The 21,524-nt window shown below is 41.6% G+C and overlaps 1 protein-coding gene across 3 annotated transcripts in view; it reads left to right on the top strand.

Moving 5' to 3' along the window:
- ABCA1 (ATP binding cassette subfamily A member 1) overlaps positions 1-21,524 on the top strand; it is a 91,931-nt gene that overhangs the window by 25,567 nt on the left and 44,840 nt on the right. For all 3 annotated transcript variants that reach the window (XM_063180747.1, XM_063180748.1, XM_063180750.1), the window contains 2 exons: positions 364-485; positions 18,785-18,906. In XM_063180747.1, the coding sequence (XP_063036817.1) occupies positions 364-485; positions 18,785-18,906 (244 nt within the window). The remainder of the gene's footprint in view (positions 1-363; positions 486-18,784; positions 18,907-21,524) is intronic.

The raw sequence follows: 21,524 nt of genomic DNA on the forward strand, positions 1-21,524 counted from the left end.
TCATGGTCTCGGGAAAGATAGGCTTAATGTAGAGCATAATGCATCTGGAGAAGCATTTGAAAGGAGCAAGGATATTGTTAAATTATTGTGCTTCTAAGAAGCAGCAGGAACCCCTCTCCACCTCTGTCATAAAACCGCTTTCAAATGCATGCTGTTCAGTGTAACTTATTGATTGATCTTGCATTAGCAGACATCTTTTATTAACCTCCTTGGATTGTCACTGGGTAGTCATTGAGGAAAGTTTTTGTGCTGGCATGACATAATTAGAGGGGATTAAAGTTTGGAATTGGTATGTAAAACTGTATCTGTGGATGGTGGCTCATGGAGCTGATGACTGCTGGTTGTTTTTCTATTTTCCTACAGTATTTCCCGCCTGTTCTCGGATGCCAGGAGGTTACTGTTGTACAGCCAACAGGACACAAGTATAAAGGATGTCCAGAAGGTCCTGGGAAAACTACGCAAGTTGGGAAATTCCTCTGGCTTAGGTAATAGCCTGATAGAAAGAGTCAATATCTGATATTTCTGGACTGGTTAATTCTGTGTGTGGATAAATTTCAGGAATGTACCATAATGTGAATGTGCACTATTATAACTTGCAGCTTATGGAACCTTTTCCAATCCTGCAGAAGTACCTTAAACCTCTCCTGTGTCAGAGCTTTGTGTGCTCTTTAATTTATTTGGTGGAAGAAGAAAGGCATGGTGTGTAATGCCAAGAACAGCAGCTGTTTTGGATGTGAAACTATAATCTTGAGCACACTGAAGTTAGTTAAAGTGCTTGTTTTCTCAAAGGAGCTGAAGTAGTGTCTTTTTGGAAAAGTACTAGTTATTTTGATATTTTGTGAAGCAGTGAACACAATGTAGCTGCAATTTAGTGTTCTACCCTCTGAGCTCCAGAGGGAAGTGTGCTGGAAGAGCACAGATGGAGAAATACTGATATTGGCCTCCCAATTTACAAACTCAAAACTGGTTATTATCTGACAATGAAATATGCATTTGTTGTCTTGCGTTTTGTTTTGGTTTTGACTTTGCTGTTGTATACTCTCTGATATTGTCTGGCAGGATTTTGAATGGCAGGGTACAAAAGAAAACTGTCTAGTTTCACTGCCCTATTTCTTATGAAAATTAGAATCCTCCCATTTTTAGCTTGTGTGAGGAGATGGTGTGCTTTCCTGCCCTGTGCAGATGAATGACTGACTAGTGTGAGATCACATGGGAAGCTTGCAGCAGAGCTCTGTCCAGTCTCAGGAAATAATGTGGCAGATCCTTGCTATTGCCAGATCTCTCTGATGTGGCGCCTAAAAGTTTTTTGGCATATTCTTCCCTGAAAGATTGTCTGTCTTGGCTGCTGTGTTAGTGTGGCATGTGCCTAGTGGAAATGATGGAAAGTAACAGTTTAGAAAGACATATAGCAGGGAAATAGAAAAGGGAGCATAGCCATTGAGGGTCTTCACCCATAGCCTTTATGCAGCATGTAGAGCTCTTTGGACATAGGTAGTATTTTGGTGTTTTGTGAAAATTGCTCTTGGTTTCACAGCAATAGTTCTTCTTAGCTCTCATCATTTGAGGCTCAGGCAGGCTGCAGGGAGAAAAATATCTGACCTGATATGATGTGAATAGTGTCACATAGTCTGATGTGTACTGAGCATACCTAAAGCAGAGATGGTGTTTTTACATTCTTTTTTGTCTTGCTCAGTACATTGCAGGTCACCTTGGAATAACCTGTACTATTAGAGGCAGGTTGGCAGTATGTGCTGAAGGTATGTACAGACATGGACTGTGCAAGGTATTTGTGTTGGGTATTTAACCCCTCTCTCTCCTCTTCAGAGTTGTGCAGAATTCTGATGTGATCACAGCTGCATATAATACTGTAGTCTACTGACTCTGACCATTAGTTCATAGTTGTGTATAAAGGACATGCCTTCTTGCTAAGGAACTCAGTATCCATACCACCAGGCCTTCTCTCTTTTTACTCACAGAACTGGTGAGTGACATCCTCACACTTTTACCTAAATCTGGAGCAGCTTCAGAAGGGAGAGGATACAGAGTGAATCCTTTGTGCAGAAATGGACACATAATGAACACAGTCAAAAGGAGTTAAAATGACTGTTTCCCAAGGAGAAGTTTGATGTTGTTTTCATGGATATCTTCAATTGTTTGGTTTGTTTGCTGGGAACAAGCTCTCCCCATCAAAATGACAGATAATTATTGTCACTGGTTTTTACACTTCTAGTAGTAGTATTTTACTCTTTAGTGTTATTTCTTTTACACTTGCATTGACAAGTTAACTCTTCCAAAGAGAGTAGATCCTGGTGTGGTGTTTTGAATTGAGACATGCAGTGAATGTCAGACATGGACATTTACAAGAACATTATTAAAGCGATAAACTGAAGCTCTTGCTGCTGGGAAGGTCTTAGGGGGAGGAGTGATTCCAAGAAGAGTTTTTTTTTGCCTATGGAGTACTTTACAGCTTGAAAGTCAGAAGCTCATGTTTCGCTCTACTGTAAAGACTAGTGGACTGATTGTAAAAACAATCCTCAGACCCAGTCACACAGACTATATTTCTATAATAAAATATTTCAAATGCGTAATCAAAAAATCAAGCCTCTGTGTCATTAGAATGACGGAATGTCCATTGTTGGTAAGGCCTTTGGAGAACAAAGCCTGTTTGTCTTTCTCATGCTAATTTACAAAGCCATCCAGCTTGGTGGATCCTGCTGTCCACTCATTGGTTGTGTGATTTATTCTTTGACAGCATGCATGATACAGCATCCTCTAATCTTAAAAGCATTCATTTATTTATACTTAGCAGTGCTTAGATTCCTGTTCAAGGGAGGTCAACTCTCAGTTGCTGTTGATGATGAGGTGTGAGAGATGCAAATCCTCTTCCCTCTGGAGCATTTCTTCCAGTGACTCTGGGAACCTAAGGAGACAGTAGGAGTGGGTGTCAGATATAAGTGCACCACCCAGCCTGAAAGCACTGTCTCTATATATGTGTTTCCCCCAGCAGCAGGAGGGCTCGTTATCGATAAGCTAATAATTGAAAATGTAATATCCTATATGTTACAAACTCTCGCCTGGACCTGAAGCCATGTGAATTGGTGGTGCAGACAGGTGGAACTTTACAACTTCCCCAGTGGGATGTGCTCCTTGGCGTGACATGGACTCTGTTGGAGTTTCTGCAGCTCCTTTCTCTCCTCACACACTCTCCCCACTACTGCCAGATGATTTTGAAACAGGCTTCTGGGAGTTCTCTCTCATTGCTAGAGTTGGAGCTTGTGCAAATTGGAGCTAATGCTGGTCATGCAGAGCATTCATGTCTATATCTGGTTTCTGATGTCTGAATCTGTTCAGAGGGCATTTGCCAGAGTCCTTTCACTGGAACCTTCTTTAAAACAACCCTCACAAACTAAAGTTCAAGGTGTGATTCTTAGTCATCTGATCTGAAGTTAGGCATGAGCTGAACCTTGGGAATGAGAGACCTATTTAAGATGGCTCACGTTGCTTGCACAGGTATGAGCATGTCAGTGTCTTTGTTAAACACAAGGTAGGACATGAAGGTTTTGTTCAGGACATGCTATCCACCCATTTCAACAGGCTTTGTATCTTAGGCACTTCTTGATAAGGTGGGAGATAATTCCTCATAACAGGGCTGTTTGTGCAGGAGTTGGAGGAGGGACAACAGAGATCTCTCTGGAGAGGAAGGTGTTATTAGTAGGGAACAGTTCAGTGTGGCTTCATGTAGCATGTTTTTTGGCCAGGATGCCAGGATAAAGTGCTAAGTGGTGGTGTGAGGGAGTTCAGCACATGCAGCTGTCATGCTCTATGGCCACTGCTGTTGTGTGCTGCTTCCAGCAAACCCCAGCAGTGAAATCTACGTGCAGGCACACACATACCATAACATAATCAATTTTGCAGGCAGATGCCAGTTGCCCTCTCTGTTCCACTTGTTACATGTCTGTCCAGCAATGTCACCAAGGTCTTTAACACTCATGATAAGGCAGAGTGCAAATCAGTACAGAGAGTCAAAGACCTTGGTGACGGCACTTTCAAGAGCATGAAAAGGCTGCTGGGATCACCAGTTGCAAGCACTGAATTTGCAGCTGGCCTCAGTGCCATTTTATCAGGATAACTGTTAGCAAGAAATAAGCCTCTTATGTTTTGAAAGATGGAGATACAGCTTGCTATTGACTCTGAGGCACACTTCCCTTATTTCTTCCTTCTGTCTACATGACTCTAAAATACTTTGTTCTGCAGTGCCACAGGGCAATAAATTAGCAGGTATAATTAAAGCCATCTTCTTTGTTTGCTGCTAAAAGTTGCAGATATAAGCCAGCCTGGCTAGTATTTACTGCATTGCTTTTTGTTTTCAGTGCTCCCAAAGGGCATGTTTCTATTTTTCTTGAAGCCAACCCAACTAAATGAAAATGGAGCAATGAAATAGGCAGAGGGAAACAAACATCGCCTAAGACATTGCATCAGATCTTGGGCTATTATTCCACATGTGCCCTGCCTGTCCCAGTTGTTTGCTGGATTAGTATTGCTTGTGGCAGAAGAGACAAACATCAGCTGGGTGGCATTCTTTGCTGATGTTGCACTCTGCTCCACACAGAGATGTTGACACTGAAGGAGTTTGCAGCCTGTCCTCTGGTCAATGCTATTAGTGCTTTTTTTTTTATTTAACAGGGGAAGAATGGTAGAGGGCTTGGGCTAAAGAAGAGCCTTTGGAGAGGCTTTCTGGTGGCTTGTGTATTACTGTATGATTACAGGGTGCTCAGGGAAACAGGATGTCTTATATTATCTGCTAGGTAACATTAAGGTGGTGGCTAACTCCCTCCTCAGTGTCTTGTCCCTAACAAAATTGAGCCCACACCCTCAAGCTAAACATTCAGATTGGTTCTTATACCTGCCTATGCCTGCCTAATTAGACTGGTTTCCTCCCTGACTTCCTTTGGGAAGAATCCTAGCAAAAACCAGCTAGGCTAGAATGAAGACTAGCAAACCATATGTCCAGGTGGCCTTCATGCCTGGAAACACCTCCAAACACTTAACTGTGGCAGGGTGGCATTCTTGTTGCTGCACATAAATATGCACCTGGGTTCTCTGATAGTGTGCTCCACAGAGACATTCAGGTCCTTGCCTTTCCTTTAGGCCAGGGGAAAAGTGCTGCCAAAAATGCTGCCCTGTGGTATCAGTAGAGAGGTCTTGATTTATAGAGGTAGGTAGGAAGGCTACTTTACCTTTGTGTATTCAGTAGCAGTTACCTTGCAGTAGCCCTCAGCAGAACTCCCTAGGGCATTCCTGGCTGCTACTGCCTCCCAGTCCAAAGCATTCCTCCAGGAAGGGGAGTCTGGGACTGTGTGGGAACTGCTGTGATTTCTGCTGGGTCAGATGCAGCCTGTCACAATGAGCAAGTGGAAGAAGTGGCCAATACTGGGTGCCTGGGTTGCACAAAGATTGTAGTTGTTGATTGGATAGGAGATTCAGGTACACATGGCAGTTTTCCCACATTTGCTTAATTACTTTTTTCTTCAAATCTCTGTGCTACTAAACAGGCATATACATGAATGTTCTTAGAGTTTATTTTTTTAAGTAAACGGAAATTGTTTAGGCAACTGCAGATCTTCTGGAAAAACATTTCCAAAACATTATTGGAAGGGCACTTTAGGTCCCTTATTAGAGGCTGTGGGCGAAGTCTCTCTGTGAATCCAATTGGTGTGTTATTTTTTCTGTCCTCAGTTGAAACTGGGAGGCTGACAGTCAAGAGGTAGGCAGAAGTGGAAAAGACTTCTTATGGCAGCATTGGTCCCAGGTTTTTTATTGGGCAATTAGGTGTATAGCTTTAATTAGTTAGGTGACATGATATTTGCATAATTCAGAAAAGAGTGTCCTGTAACTACAATATAACGAGATATGGAATCATCATTTTCAATAGAGCCTGCTTTCCTTATTATTTGGAAGCCAAGGATGTGATTAAACTAATAAAATTGTCTTGATAGAGGTCAAAGTACAAAGGTCTGCTGTACTTTAAAATCTGTTTCCTGGAGAATCATACTTGTTATCCATGGGACTTTTTATGAACAGTTGTTACTATATGACTTTGCTGAGAGGTTGAGATTGGTAAACACATCTCAGCATAATGTGCTGTATTCTGGTTCTGTAGAACTGGGCTTTAATGCTGTTTTTTGGTCTGAACTTCCTTCATGCAGAGATACTTCTAAAGATAGAAGTTCAGAATTATGCCAGCTTGGATTCTAGGTAGATATGTATGGATGTGATAGAGCAAGACTGAAATCTCTTTGAATGGGGAATTGAAAAAACATATGCAGTGTTACTTTAAATCTGGCATTTTTACACTTGCATTGACAAATTAACTCTTCCAAAGAGAGTAGATCCTGTTGTATTGTTTTGAATTGAGATGTGCAGTGAATGTCAGACATGGACATTTACAAGAACATTATTAAAGCCATAAACTGAAGCTGTTGTGTCTGAACTATACTAGGTGACAGGAGCTTGAGAAAAATGTTTCTGAGAATCCTGTTGCAGAAGATTGTATGAAACCTGTTAATAAAAAAAGGAAACTGCAAGCTTGTTGGCTAAGGCTGCACTGGCAGTGTAGTTACTTTAGACCCAGCTAACCTGGTGCCAGTTAATGGCACTGCATGGAGAGGAGTCAACAGCACCCATAACTACAATTAGCAACAGAGTGTGGTTGAGTATCCAGTAGATACTAAATTTCAATTTCTTAATTTCATTTTCCTTTATCTTAACTTGTCTAGATAAAGATACAATGATAAAGAAAGCAAGAATTGCTTACTGTACTTATCAGTAATTAGTATTAGTATGTGCTGCAGAGGTAGTGCCATCTTTAAAAGTTCTGGGTGTTGTCTTTAGTCTTTAGCCTTGTCTGTCAATGCTGACTTTTATTTTAAAGCAGCAAATAAAGTGGAAAGCGTTAGGTGAACAGTTAGGCTTCTCACACTTTGCTATTATCTCCCTCTTTGTATGGAACTTGTCAGTACAGCTTGTTAATGTCAGGATTATGTTGACCAAACGTACGCTGTTTTAGCCTTAATTTGCATTTATTTTCTGCTTTCCACTCTGGCAAATTCTGCATTTCTTTTCACTGACTTCTAATCTCAGAATCTTAAGAAATGCCTGATTTGTGGAAGATTGCATTGGGTTTGTTTAAGCCGCATTCTGAGGTTGGTTGAGACAGCGGGGTAGAGACTTTCCACATTGAGCTTAGTGTTAGTACTCCCCTAGGAAATATGTAAAACTGTTATTTGATGAAAAGTTCAGCTTTCTCAGGGGATTTCTGTGGGCCTGAGCTCTCATGAGAGTGGTGATTATGAAATTGCCCCGTTTGGAAAAAGTCCTGTACACTTCTGTGTTTGGTTGGTACTGAGGCCAGAGTGCCTAATTTAGGTCTGACCTCCCATATCTCTCAAGTTAATATTCAGCTTTGGAGCAGTCTCTAGTGATAATACATTTTATCTTCAGCATATATTACAAACACTTATTACCTAATTTTTACAACATTCCTGTGAGCTAAATAAATAAACAGCTGCTCTCATTCTCAAACACAGTAGGATGTGGCAGTTTTCAATGCAGTCAGGATGCAGTAAAAACTGATGGCTTTTAAAAAATGTTGATGGTAAATCAAGTTCTTTTTTACACAGGCAAGAGGACAGGGCACTGCATGCCTAATTTTTTTGAAAATCCATGACAGTTCAATTTTGGGGCAATCTTATGTTCTGTTTAATACTTTTGGTCATAAAATAAGTGATTTTTAGTAGCAGGATCCTGACTAAAATGAAGCAAAATATTCTGCCACCTGTGACTGAATTTCTTTGCAGCTTTATTAAAATGCGACGCTCTCCACTTTCAACCCTAGTGATTTTTGCTGTTGCTGTGTTTTATGGAGTAGTAGTTGTGAATTCATTGAAAAACATTTTGATTTCATTTAATGAGTTTTATGTTTACACTTTCATATGTTTTGTTTTCAAAATTCTGGAAAATCCATTTAATTAAATGCAACAGCTGCAGAATTAAAAAAATTGGCATATGCTTATGTATTTACTGAGTGTCAATAAGTAATAGAGTTTGTTAAAACCTGGTATTGCTCAGGCCTGTGTATCAAGAATTCTCAGCTGATAAAAAATTGGTGTACCTTTGCAAATTCAGTGGAATGTCACTCATCTATTAGCTGGAGAACTTGCCCAAGCTTTTTTTTATGCTGACCTGGCAGCACTCTGTGTGCTATAGTGGGGGAGATTCATGCTGTTCTGTGACACACATCCTCTGTAAACAGCCAGTTTCCTTCCCTTTCTAATTTAGCTTTAGTTTTAAGAATGGTGCAATAAAAGGCCCTTTAAAAGGATTTAAAATAAGACCCTTTCCTGTGAGTTTTGGTGTTTTGTGGTGTTTTTTTCTTCATTCTGTTCTTCTAAATGTATTTTTAGAGGAACATACCACCTGAGGTAGTATTTAGGTGTGTTTTTCTTGACATTGTCAGAAGGTTAATTTAATCACAGACAGTCAGAACTTAATAAGCATAAACTATTATATCTTTGGAGGTCTTTTCCTTATAGTTCTCTATCTATTCTGACAAGTGCAGCTGAAACATAGTTGGACCATATCTGAAGCTGACTGAGCATAGATATGGCCAGAAGGAGATTTGCTGATGGGGCAAAGACAGCTTACTGCAAAGACAGCAATATCTGCAGTCTGAATGCCTGTTCCGGATTGTGCCAACCACCTCCTTAGGAAAGCAGCAAAGAGCTGCTTCAGAACAGTAGGGAGAAAAATAAAAAGTGGATTTGACACTTGAGATCTAGTGCGGATATGGAAGTCCATGATCCTGGCAATTTTCATTGTAGCAAAGGAACAACCATGTGACAACATGGTCAGCAGCCATCGCCTATGGTTTTACCCTGCTCTGTTCACATGCTTCCTGCTTAGCAGGTGAGGAACAGTGTGGTGTAAAGCCAGAGAACACAAAGACAAAGTAGCCCTTCAAGACCACAAGTGTCTTCACCTACCTCATCTTTTTCCTTCTTTTTCATGTAATCTCTACTGCTACCTTAAAGTGCAAGGAATTTTACTAGTGTATCCATAGAAATGAGGTGTAAGACCTCTCTGGCAGTACATACTCCATTTTTTTCAGATAATTGCAGTGCTTTCTGACTCTGGTACACAGAATCAGGTTCCTAAAGTACCAGGAGGTACCGCTCTTCTCTGCACCTAGAAGTAATCCAGTCCTCTGTGTAAAGCAGAGTGGTGCAAATGCTCCAGGGTGTATTTTCAGACAGCAAGTTAGGTCAGTACCTAAGGGAAGGACTGGTTAGTATATTGACAGGTCAATAGGAAACCAGCTGGAAGGATGAGCTCCTGAAACTGCAAAGGCAGGTTCTGTTTGGGACCATCCTGATGTAATGTAGTATAATGTCACGCTTAGAATGTGAGAGACATGATTTCCAGCTAAAACTTTGTGTGAGTTTGGGCAGTCATTATTTACTAAGCATCTGTGTTTCACTAGGTACAGAAAATAATCTTTTCTTTGGTGCTGAAGTTTGAGGGTTTTATTCCCTTTCTGTTGGCCTTGAGACTCAAAAGCAAACCCAAACAACTATCCATAAGGGTAACTTTGCAGTGACCAACTAAATTGAAATATAGGTAGCAGTCATGGGAGACTGAAATAATTTGGATGTAGATGTATTTTCAGTGGAAGTAAACTGTGTTTCTGGTTGAACTAAGTGGAGTGTAATGATTGGCTTATTGTGGTTAATCTTCAGCATTTTTTGATTTTTTACTCTTTGTTCTGAAGGTGGCTTATGCTGCAGTGTGCTGGAATAAGGAGCATTAGGACTTGGCACTAAATTCGGAAGTGTCAGATCTTCCTTAACATAGGAAAAGTAAGAGCTACTATGATCTGCTGACTGCAGGCTTGGTATCTTGCTGAACTTTAGAATCAGTCAGATGTCAGTCAGGTTCCCCGAATTTGTGACGAGTAAGAGGAACAGATAACTGGCAGGATGAGCCTTCACACCCAAGGGAGGGTAGTTTTTTCTCTTCTCATCAGCCTTTCTGTGTAAGGAGGAACAAATACAAGTGCAGGACAGTCAGGGTGCTTTGATCCTGGAAAGCTCTGCCTGCTATTTTGCTTAAGGTTCATCATTAACCATGCCAGTTTAATGGGAGAAGCTCTTCAAACTGGATACATGGTGCTGTGAGAATTTTCAAGTAGGAAAATACTGCTGGATACATTCTGCCTGCTTGTTTTGGGGAGAGAATGATTCTCATATAAGTATCTTCTTGTTGCATTTGAATTAACAGTCTCACTGATACATGCTTACATAGTTGGTTTATGAAATGACTTCTGCTATTTGTAATGGTCATTCGATGTCCAGCCCTGCCATTTCCAGTGATTTGAATTTCTACTAAATTTACAGTCACTTTCTCAAGTAGAAGGAATTCTAGACAGGGTCCTCCTTGGTCCCAGCTTACTATTTCAACTTCTGCTTAGCTCCATGCATTTTTAATAGCATAGTGCCATTGCGATTCCTTGTGTGCTTATGTTTGCCATTAGAATTGTGGTGGCATGTGGTATGTGACTGGATGTGATCTAGGCATTTGGTTTTCTCTCTCTACTGCTTGGGGTTTTAAAATAGATTTTACTTTGAGTAGATGTTTTGAAGCATCTAAAACCTGTATATTTCCAGGGCATAATATTCCCAGTGCTGTGAAAATCCAGTCTTAACATCAAAGAATTACTTCCTGACTTTGTAGAAGAACCATCTTTTCCTGAGCTGGGTTTGACCTTTGGAGGGCCTTCTCTGTAGTTTATACCGTCCCTGAATTTTTTTGATTTACCACTCCTAAAAATAATGTTGTTGTATTAATGAAATATTTTATATCGTCACATCTGTGGTCCATCATCTCTGTGACTGAAAAGCCAGTTCAGAGCCTTAAAAATTTGTCCTTATTTCATGAACATTAGCAGGAGAATTTTCAACCAGTTATAATGCCATGCAATTTGAAGTTCTGCTCAGAATTTACTTCTTAAAGCAATACAATGACTATTCTTAGGGTGTTTCCTTTAAGCCTACTTATTTTTTTTGCACTGTTGGAAGTCTGCATAATTTCTTTCTGCTTTTTTTGTTGGCAAACACTATTTCATGGTTGTCTGTGCAGATAACAGAATTTGCCTTACAACAGGGAAAGTCTTGAGAATATCTGTTCTGAGGCACAGTGTGGGGCTTAGGGAGGTGGCTGGGTGTGCCCCTCGTTAGGCAGGAGCTCTGCAGGCTGTGTTTGCTGGCAGGGCTGTGGCGGCCAGCCTGAGGATTTTTCCTCTGTGCCTTGTGTCTTGGCTTTCTGATGCAGTCTTTCTCTTGTCTTGTGTGTCATATAGGAAGAGGGCCTGATGGCCTTTGTACAAAACAACTGCATGAAGGGATGTATTAGCCTTGTGTTTGATGCTGGCTTCGCAAGGGTAGAGGTGGGATCTTGGCTTAATGGGCTCTGCATGCCTGAGGTCAGTGTACCCCCAGTGAAGGCTAGCTGGTTTGTGTATGTGCATCGGTACATGCTGAGAGCTGTGCTTTCTGCCAGAGTAATTGTTCTAGACTATATTTAAAGGTCTTCCAAGCAAAAGTCATGACTTAGAGAGGAATGGAGGTGGTCCTGATGTCACAAGATGAGAGGGAGGACCTGGGCCTGTTGCACAGCATTTCCCTTTCTCTGAGGAAAGATGCTAGCTGGTGGAGATGGATGGCAGGCTGCCTTCTCTTTACTCACATCACTATTTGGCATGGCAGATATATGAAGATGATGGACCTGGTTAATGGGGTGTTCACTTAAGTATTATCTAGTGTCTGCAGAGGCAGCCCTATTTGATGTGTAATGGCTTTCAGGGCAGAGAGCTGTAGCCTGCTGTAAAACAGGTCAGGCCATGGCTGCAGTAGGAACAGCACTTTGTGAGCGGATTAGGCTTGTATTTTCACACTAGTTGATCCTGCACAACAGGCCTGCTGAGCTGCTTGATTTCTTGTAAGCAAATCAGAGTATGGCTGTCCAACTTTTTCAGAAGACGGTTTAGCTCTTGCCAGCATTAATAGGTACACAGGTAGCTCTGAGAGCTACTCTCACCTCACAGAGGGAAAGCTGCCCCAGAGTAAAAGAATAATTAAAACATAGTGAGTGCTAAAAAAGCCAAGAACCTTAAAAAATATTTGTTTATCATGCTTGTTGGATGTGTTGTCCAAGGTTAGGAGTATTATGAAGGCAGGTGAAAATTTGTTGCTTGCCCAGCACTGCAAGAAGTTTTGCTTTTCACATTGTCAGTCAGGGTTATTGGCCTGGTAGGGTACAGTGAAGTAGCATGGTTCAACATTAGGAGATTGCTGTTTCCTCTGGATGGTTGTCAGTTTACTCTGGGTGGTCATTTAATTACAAGTCATGCAGTCTTTGGTTCTGCTGTTGAAATTATTTGAGAGCCCATTTTTATTTTTGTGGAAAGTAGCTTCAAACATCTTTTGTCAATAAATCACAGTGATAGGTAAGGAGTAAGAAAATCAGTCCAGGTGTTCAAGTGCACCTCTCACCTATTCAAGAGGAATACTTCCCAGATAATGAAAAATTAATACAGACTTCCAGTGTACAAGGTCTTTCTGTGGCAGCATTTTGGTTTGCCTGCCCTGGTCATCTCACCATGTGAGGGTTTCCTGAAAGACATGTGTCTAGCTAGAATTTTTGTAGTGGTCATGTGTGCTACCAGTAAATGCTCTCACTGCTGGAGCTGGAGGTTCTGCTTGTTTTCTCAGCTTTGCTATCTCCATGGGCTTGTGTTTTCCAAATCTCCTATTGCTGGAAGTATGATCAGTGAAGAAGCAGTGCCCTGGGTGAAGTGGACCTGTTAGACTAGGGTGACTTGTGACCTTGTTCTCCAGTCACACCTTGGCACAGTTTTGCACAGACATGACAGCCAGCTTTGCATTCTGACTGGGCCTTCCCTTCCTGTAGAAGTGCAGTTTTACCTGAATGGGGAGCTTTGAATCTGGAGTCTTTGAACAGGGACAAGAAAGTACATTCTTTGCTTGCTTGACATTCTTCCTTGCTTTGCTCCTTCTATTTATTGGTGGAGACAGACACTGAGCTGGGAACCCAGTTCTCTTTTTTTGTCTCCTTTGGGCTCTTGTAAAACCTTGCTGATTCTAAAGAATGAAGCTAAAGTGTCTCATGCCTCGTCACCTTTCATCTTGCTGTGACACCTTAGTTGCTGTTAGAAAAATGATTGGGTTGCCCTAAGAACAGTCTCTGGCAAGAAATAAGGGTCAGAATTTCATACCAGCTTCTGTGTTGCATTGATATTTGGCTATGATGAATACAGCCTTAGCCAAAGGCTAGCAAGTCTCCCCAACTACAATAGATATAAATGAAGTAACATAATTGTTTTCAGTCTTGCTTGTTTAATCAGTAGAGAGGAGTCTCAGTATGACAAGAAGCCATGTCTATAGATCAGACATATTGCCCTGCTTTCCTCATAGCTGCCGAATTAACTTAAGGCATGAAGCTGCTTCTCCCCTTCCCTTCATTAGTTTTCTATAGAGTTATGTGAAACTGGGAAGTAGATCTGGCTTTCACAGTGTTTTCATTGATCTTGTTAACTTTAAAGTGGCTGAAAACCTGATATATTTTAGATGATGGGCAGAAACCCCACAAATTAACATGAGACCTGGTGAGCTTTGCACTCTACAGTGGATTGAGATAACATTGAATTCCATTTGCATGCCTTCTATTTTTAGAACACAGTGTTCAGGATATGAAAAACATAGCCACAATTTCTGTAGGGTTCTGTTTTCCCACCCTGCTGTTTGATTTTAAAGGACACTGCACCATTAAGTTTCTGGAGGAAGTATCTTCTTTCACAGAAAGAAGAAAGAATGGGAGAGAAGTTTGATAGAAGAGTCTTGTCCTGTAACCTGCCCCTAAATGCGTTTCTTCTTTTCACTTGTCTGTAGATCTTCCCAGTGCTGTTGGAAATTTACTGCTTACTATGAGACCTGTTATGATCATACTTGTAGTAGAATCAGCAAATTAAAACTGATACCCAGCCATGGCTTTTCTTGCGCTTTGACCCAACTTTTGAGCTTGGGAAAGTAACTGGGGATGTGTTACTGGAATGAGGAAAATAAAACCCTGTGGCTTTTGGACCACAGATACTTCCTTCACTGCACAATCAGTGTTCAGCTCTGGTCTACATGGAACTGGAGAGCAGATTTGCTATTTTTAAAATAATGCATATTTTTATTTGTATTTTCATTTTAATAAGTAATATAGCAAGCATAGAGATTGTTGTTCTTCACTAATTCATGTGATTGTCTTGAGCTCTTTGAATACATTTTGGGTTTGTTTTTTCTTTTGTCACAAAGATTTGATTCTTAAGCAAGGGCTGACTGGCCTACCACTGTGGCCAGGCATAAAGGTTCTAGAAAAGGTTGTCAGTAAAATGTAAATCTTAGGATGTAATAAAGTGTTACAGTAGGAGATGCTCTGCAGTATGAAAATCCATCAGTTTCTGGTTTTGATGCCTAGAAGGCAGCCCCCAAGATTTGTTTGAACTGTGGGGAAATGAAGGTCAGCTGTGCCTTTTGTGAAAACAATATTCATGAAATATTGAATTGTGATTGTTGAATCCTGACTGGTGACTTCAGAGAGCAAGGGACATTTTGTTGTTAAGGCATAAGACCTCCAGGCCTGGGAGTTCTCAGTTGTGCTGGAAGCTTCCCTATGTGACCATATGAAGGATCTTTCTCCCTGTCCCACATGGGATATGGACATCTCTTCTGCTTGTTTCATGTGCGTGGGGATGGTCTCCTGTTGCATCGCCATATTATGTCCAAACTGGAGCTAATTACAACAAAGGCATTTCAGCCCTGCCAGACCTGTTGGTTTTGGGAGTTATTTGCATGGTTTATAAGCAAAAGTCTGTTCTCTGCTATTGCTCCCTTGATGTGAGGACTGAAATTGTAAAAGCTGTTTGCCATGGGGAAACGCTCAGTATTATTTCTCCTGACTATACCACCACTGAGTCAGCAATGGTTCAAATGATGGTTCACATCTGTTTTGACAGTCTTTTGAGTGTGTTTGCTCAGTGTGACCTCAAGTTTATCTCCCCATTTGTGCCTAGGGCTTAGCTTGCTTGCTTGGGCTTATGGTTTCAGTCAGGAAAATGAACCCTGTACCCTGTGCCGGGGGTGAAGGAGCCTGCAGGAGTGCAGCTCCCTTGGTTTTCTGTTGAAGATAAAGGTGAGGGGCAAGGAAAGGCTGCATGTCCATGTCAAAGTATGTGGAGAGATTGGTCTCCAGTGCATTGTTCTGTGCCCACCAACTTGCAGTGGGTGACTGTAATGATGCTCTTGGCCACTCTCAAGCAAGAGAGGAGACGTGCTAGTTATATCATGTTTGAGCTGACATTTTGTCTTGCATATTTGAGTAACTTGATAGTGCGTCTAAATTTTTATGGCAGAATAATATTGCAGTAGTAGGCCTGTAGTAGTAAAATGTGTTCTTCCATCCACTCCAGGTGTTTGGATTATTAAGTAATCTTCATAGTAGCCTTCTGAAGATGTACAGTTTCTTTTGCTTTCTGTTTTGGAGGGCTTTTTTCCTAAGCAATGCTCTTTTGTTTCCTCAGGCCCTAGTGGGCAAGCAGTCATCTTGGATGGGAGTAGCTGTTTTCAAGAGGAAACCTGTGCAAAACTGTGACTTTTTAAGGTTTCCAGAGAGCGAATATAGATGCATTGCAGTGTTTGGTGCTCTCTGTTGTTTCATGTGCAAGCTGTTATGCATGCCTCCATAATTGATAAGGGTTGCATAAGACACTGACCCACAAGGCCTGAAAGTAGGACCAGATGGGGTGGAGGAGAAAATGCATGGTACAAAAGGCTGGCTGTGTGTTTAGGACACTGCAGTCAGGACTGTGGTGTTGGGATTTGGTCCCTTGGTCTTGCAGAGCTTTCATGTGTGGTCTTGGGTAGTGATCATGGCTTCATGATCAGCTGTCTGGAAGCCAAACACTGCCCCACAGTTCTGGTAACCTTGTTCTGTTTCCTTCATGGTTTACTCCAAATGATGATGAAAACTTGTTAAGGTGTTTGTAGGAGTTCCTTGGAAGGCAGCATTGATTTTCAGCAAATTCTAGTGCTAAGTGAGTCTGAAAATGCTGGGCGTGACAAAAAAGGCAGGGGATGAATGCTCTGCTAATGCTGGGCTGGTTAATTACAGCTGTGAAAGATGGTGACTCTTTGTTACTCCCCCTCATGATTACAGGCAGGTCAGCAGGAATCTCAGTGTAGTTTAGATTGTACTCCTGCAATTGCATATAGAATATGTCCCTGACCAAGAAAATCATATCTCCATGTGGGAAAAAACCTCAAAGCCAAACTCAGATAAAATAGACTAGCCAAACGAAAAAACAACACATCACTGAGGAAACAGAAAAGCGGAAGAATTATTGCTTGGCTACTATTTTTTTTTTTCCCCATAAGGCATGTGGCCCTTTAAGAGAAGCTTGAAAAATATCTTAAGTAGGGGCAGATTCAATGAAAAATCTTGCAAACATCTGATCTCTGCATGCCATTATGCCTTCAGTCACCGCCCCCCCTCCCCTCCCCAATTGTCCCTCTGACTTTCTGAACAGTTGATGATCTCACCAAAAAATAAACAAGCTGCAGAAGTGTTCAGGGATTTTGGCACATGTAGGAAGTAACCAAGGAATCGGGGTGGGGGAAGTTTTTCTTCCACTTGCAGTGAAGCAGGGTGCTTTAGCCTCTGCTGGAAAGAGAAGGACGGTTTTATGTTATTGCAGGAGCCAGATATTTTCCCAGCCTTTTCCCGGGCAGGGAGTGGAGGTGATGGTAGATTTTGCTAGTGGGGTTCAAGTGGGGTGTTTGCACAGCATGCTCAAAACCAGCATATTCATGAGTGGTCCTGCTGCGTGGGAGAGAGGAAGGCAAGGGAGACACTTTTGCCCCAGAGTAACCTCCGCCTTGCCTCAGCTGAGGCGGGTGATTTACTTTTTCGTGTGGAACAAAAAGGCAACGGGGAATTTGTAACTGGATATGTAGATGAAGGAGCAATGACCGTCAGTAACCCCATGTACTTCGTGCCGCAGGAGCAGAGCGCGTGGTTCCTCCCCTTGCCGGCTCCTCCGGCAGGATCAGCCTGGGAGGCAGAAGTGGCACCCGAACCGCCGGGTCTCCCTGTCACCTCCCATGGCACCCTGAGTGCACACCGTACTTCTTCCTGATGGGGCCCATTAGTGACAGTATCACCTGCCCAAGCTAAACCAAAGCCAACCAACAAAAAAAACCCAAAAAAAGTGAAAAAAAAAAAAAAAAAAAACCAAACCACAAAAAACCTCCAACAAACAAAGACAGAAAAAAAATCCCTAAACCAACCAAACAAAACTGCAACCAAAACACAAAAAAACCTAGCCAAATCATAAACCCCCTCCTGTACAGGAGGTGGGAGAAAAGGTTGTTACAGCTGTCCCCTATAGGAGGGTAAAGGTACAAGCCCCTGATTCCTCCATATCATTGCTTTCTCTTTAGGGGTCATTGTTTTCAACTATTTGCTCTGGGTTGCAGCATCCTGTCTTCCTAAAGTAGAAAATACGGCATGACACCTAGCTAGCTGTACCTCAGTCTGGAAATCTTCACTCTGGTAAATCCTATAGGACTTGTCTCTCACCTCCTCCTGGCATAGGTGCTTTGCTCATCACTTCTTGCTTAAGCATTATGGAGATAGAATTGTAGAATTGTCCTCTCTCTCTCTCTTAAAGAAAACAGCAACAACAAAAACTAAACCAAATCTACTAAACACTGCTCCCTGTCCCCCACCCCCTCCACCAAAAAAAAAAAAACCCAACCAAACCACAAAACAAAGAAACCAAAAACAAAAAAACAAAACAACTAGCAAAAAAAACCCACACAAAAAACCAAACCTACACACAAAGCCCAAGGAAACAACCCAAAACAGTGTCACCTCTGAGCATCAGCTTCAAAATATCCAGTTTTGTCGACTTTAGTAGCGTGCTTGGATTATTATTTCCAGATCGTTCCCCTTTGCTGTGAGGTAGGTACAAATTTGTTTCAAAGTCAAGAGCTGAAACACTGATTGCTTGAGAAGGTGAAACAGTTGGGAAATAAAATGGAAATAATGCTGCAAATATATTTTTTAATTCCAAGTAGCTAAGATTGTTTCCTAGATCTGTGCTTCGGTATCATACTTGTGTGTCTGCATATGTCAGACTTTGAAATTAATGATAGAGTACATCAGCTGTTAAAATAATTAACTAAGGCTAGTAAATCCCTTAGTGGTCCATGCACCAGCCCAGTCCTATGTTCAGTAACAACACAGGGATTAAGTGCTAATGCTGTAGTAGGTTTCAGATCAAGGGAGCAACTTGGTATGCCTTGCTTCTGTGTATGTATGAACAAATTGACCTGAAGTAATGGTGTTAATGGGAGTTGGTTTTGAAGGTTGATTGCTTTTTTTGTTGTTGATTTGGGGTTTTATTTTAGACCAAGACATCACAGATTGACATTTCTGAAGCCTGCCAAGTTTCAGAGTCCTTTACCAGCAACTCCTCTTTCTTTTGCGCTATGGTTTGTGTAATTCCCTCTCTCCTATTTATCAGCTTGACCTTTCCTTTTCAGTGCTCTCACATGAGTTTCCTTTTGGCTTTGCTGTGACAAGAATTTTTCTTGTCATTTTCCAGACCTGAAACTTCGGGATTTCCTGATTGACAATGAGACATTCTCTGACTTCCTTCATCATAATGTGTCCATGCCATCATCTGCCGTAGAGGAGCTACTGGATGCAGGGGTCAACTTCCAGCAGGTAAAGAGTACTTTCAACTCCTAATGTAATGCTTATCTGTTTGTTTAGCTGTAGTGCCAAGATCCACAGTGCTGGACCCCTCTGCTAGGTGCTGTAGAAATACAGAGGAAAATGTATTCCCTGCTTGTGTCTTCCATCTTGCCCTCAATTTACTGTCTTATTTGATTTTAAGCTGTAAAAGGACATTGGGAATGTAAGCAAATGTTTTGACCTGCATAAGAGAATAGTATCCTCACGCTAAACCGAATTTTTTTCCTTCTTCTTTTTTTTAAAAAAATGGAAGTAAAACATTAATTGAGCTGCTAGCCATGTCCTGACTGTTTTCAGCCACTCAGCCTGGACTGGAGCAGGGTTTCTAGGTCTGGCTCTGCCTTACATTCCTGTGCAGCAGAAGGAGCTCTACATTTAGGTTTGTGGCCAATGCATTAAATCAGGTATATTACGTAGTACAAGAGTCCTGCTATCCTGAGTGCTTCATGATTGCAGTCATAAGCATAGTGAGTGGTGACAGTGGGCTAGAGGCCCTTCATGCGATGGCTGTCATTGTCAAGCTTGTAACACATTTTTTGCTAGGCTTGATGAATTAGTCCACCAGTATCCTTTCTAATGCAGAAGTCAGAATAGACTTCAAAGGAAGACCCAGGGTTCTCTTGAAAGAATGCAAAAGATGGTATGCAAAAGGAGGAGGAAATCTGTTTTGATCATCAATTCCGTATCAGATCTCTTCATTGAAGTGGAATGGATTAATTGTCCTTTTAGTCTTTGTTTTCCCATAGTTACAGCTGCTGTCCCTATTTGCACATATTGTCTTGTTCTTCAGTGAACTCTTTCAAGCCATCTGTTTTAGTGCAGTTTGATAAGTTATCCTACAAGTTAAGGATACATTCTACTAAAAATGTAGAGTATAGAAAATTTCTTACCCATTTTAGGTTGCAAGCTTCATTTTACTTGAAAATAATTAGGTTAAGACAGAATCACGCTACAGATGGTTCTGGGAGGGTAACTGGAAGACTGCAGCAACAGCATTCTTATCATTCTCCCTAAGTTAGTGGAGTGGCAGAAAGATTTTTCAAACAGGCAAAACTGCAAAAAAACTCACTGTACATTGTGTGACTGCCATTCTGTATTGGTTGTATATGGAAATGGAAGGAGGAAAAAAGCTTAGCTTTTTTCTACATAATGTGTTTGAAGGGTGGTGAAAGACTGGTCAGTCACCTTATTCTTCTTGAATGCTTCAGGCTGTGCTCTTGTGTAATTCTTGAGCTGATTCTGCTAAAGCACTGGGAGTGATGCTACTAAGTCATAACAGCATTCTGTTCTTAGGGATGGCAAAAAGAACTAATCTGAGCACCAAGATGTTAAGCTGTGGAGCAGAGCAGTGGCCCACAAAATTTTCTGTGAGCAATTTTCTAATACGAATGGTAACTAGAGATGCAGACCTCTCCCTTCCTGCAGAAGGACTTTATCTGACTCACAAAATGGACATCTTTGATTTTGCTGGAGATTTGACCTCACTGCTGAGCTGCTTAGTGACTTCAGTATTAATAGGCAGTATTTGTTAGGTCTCTGAATGAGTGGGTCACAGCTTCATTCAGAAGTCATCTGGTAAAAGGGCCTATCCAGAGTATGCCAACCTTTCACAGCAAATGCAGCCTGCTTCTACTGTCTGTTGGTGTCCTGGGGTTGTTCAGTGAGGCCAGAATTTATGCTACACAATCAAGTGAAGTCTCCAAGGAGATGGGACTGTTCTCTGGTGTTACTATAATGACAGCACTCCAGTATGTCCAGCAGGGTTGCGTATCTAGCATACTGAAATTAGTGCAAAGAGATCAAAGCAACCAAAGCCTTGTCTTGATGGGCATGTTGCTTCCTGGGGCTGAGTGTCTCAGCCTTGTGTTTTTCCAGTCATTGTAGGTGTGCTCAGAAGGGTGTGGGATTTGGAAGGTGCCTGGGTCAGCAGTGGGCAGGCAGCTGTGTAATCAAGCCTGGTATGCTGCAGTTGTCCAGGTGTGGCCAGACAGCTCTTGTGTGGGAGGTGGGAATAGGTCCTGTCCCTCTGAAAAGTTGAAGGCACAGTGAGGTCCTGGGCCAGTGCTGCAGCATGATGCATTGACTATCAGTGAAGAGTAAATAGTAATGGCCAGTGCATATTCTGCTTGGAACAAATCTCTGTTTCATGAAGCAGGAAAAGTCCCAAGGAGAGAATTATATGACATATAAGGACTGAACAATTACCTATGACTACTTTCATGAGCCTGGCATTTTGAGAGTTCTTAGGGGACTAAACCTGCCATTTAAGATGTATTTTTGCCTGCTGAAGACACCATGGGTTCAGATGACTGCAAGTGATTAGAGAACTTGCTGACTTGGAGAGACTAGGTATTTCAGGATGGATAGGTAGGATGTTTTTTCTAAGGTCTCATGCTTTGGACCTCAGTGCTTGAAAAGGGCAGCTTCTCACCAAAAGAGCCTAAACTCTGTGTGAAAAAGGTGGACATTTTCGGAATGGTGGAAGGTTGATCATCTTTGCTTTTTGTGAGTAACCACTGAGGCACTGGGGACACTGTTTTTTCTATATGTCCACCCAGGAAAGCTTGTTCTGGGAATGTTATTTCAGT

This window comes from Melospiza melodia, chromosome Z (assembly GCF_035770615.1).
Source record: "Melospiza melodia melodia isolate bMelMel2 chromosome Z, bMelMel2.pri, whole genome shotgun sequence".
NCBI lineage: Eukaryota > Metazoa > Chordata > Aves > Passeriformes > Passerellidae > Melospiza > Melospiza melodia.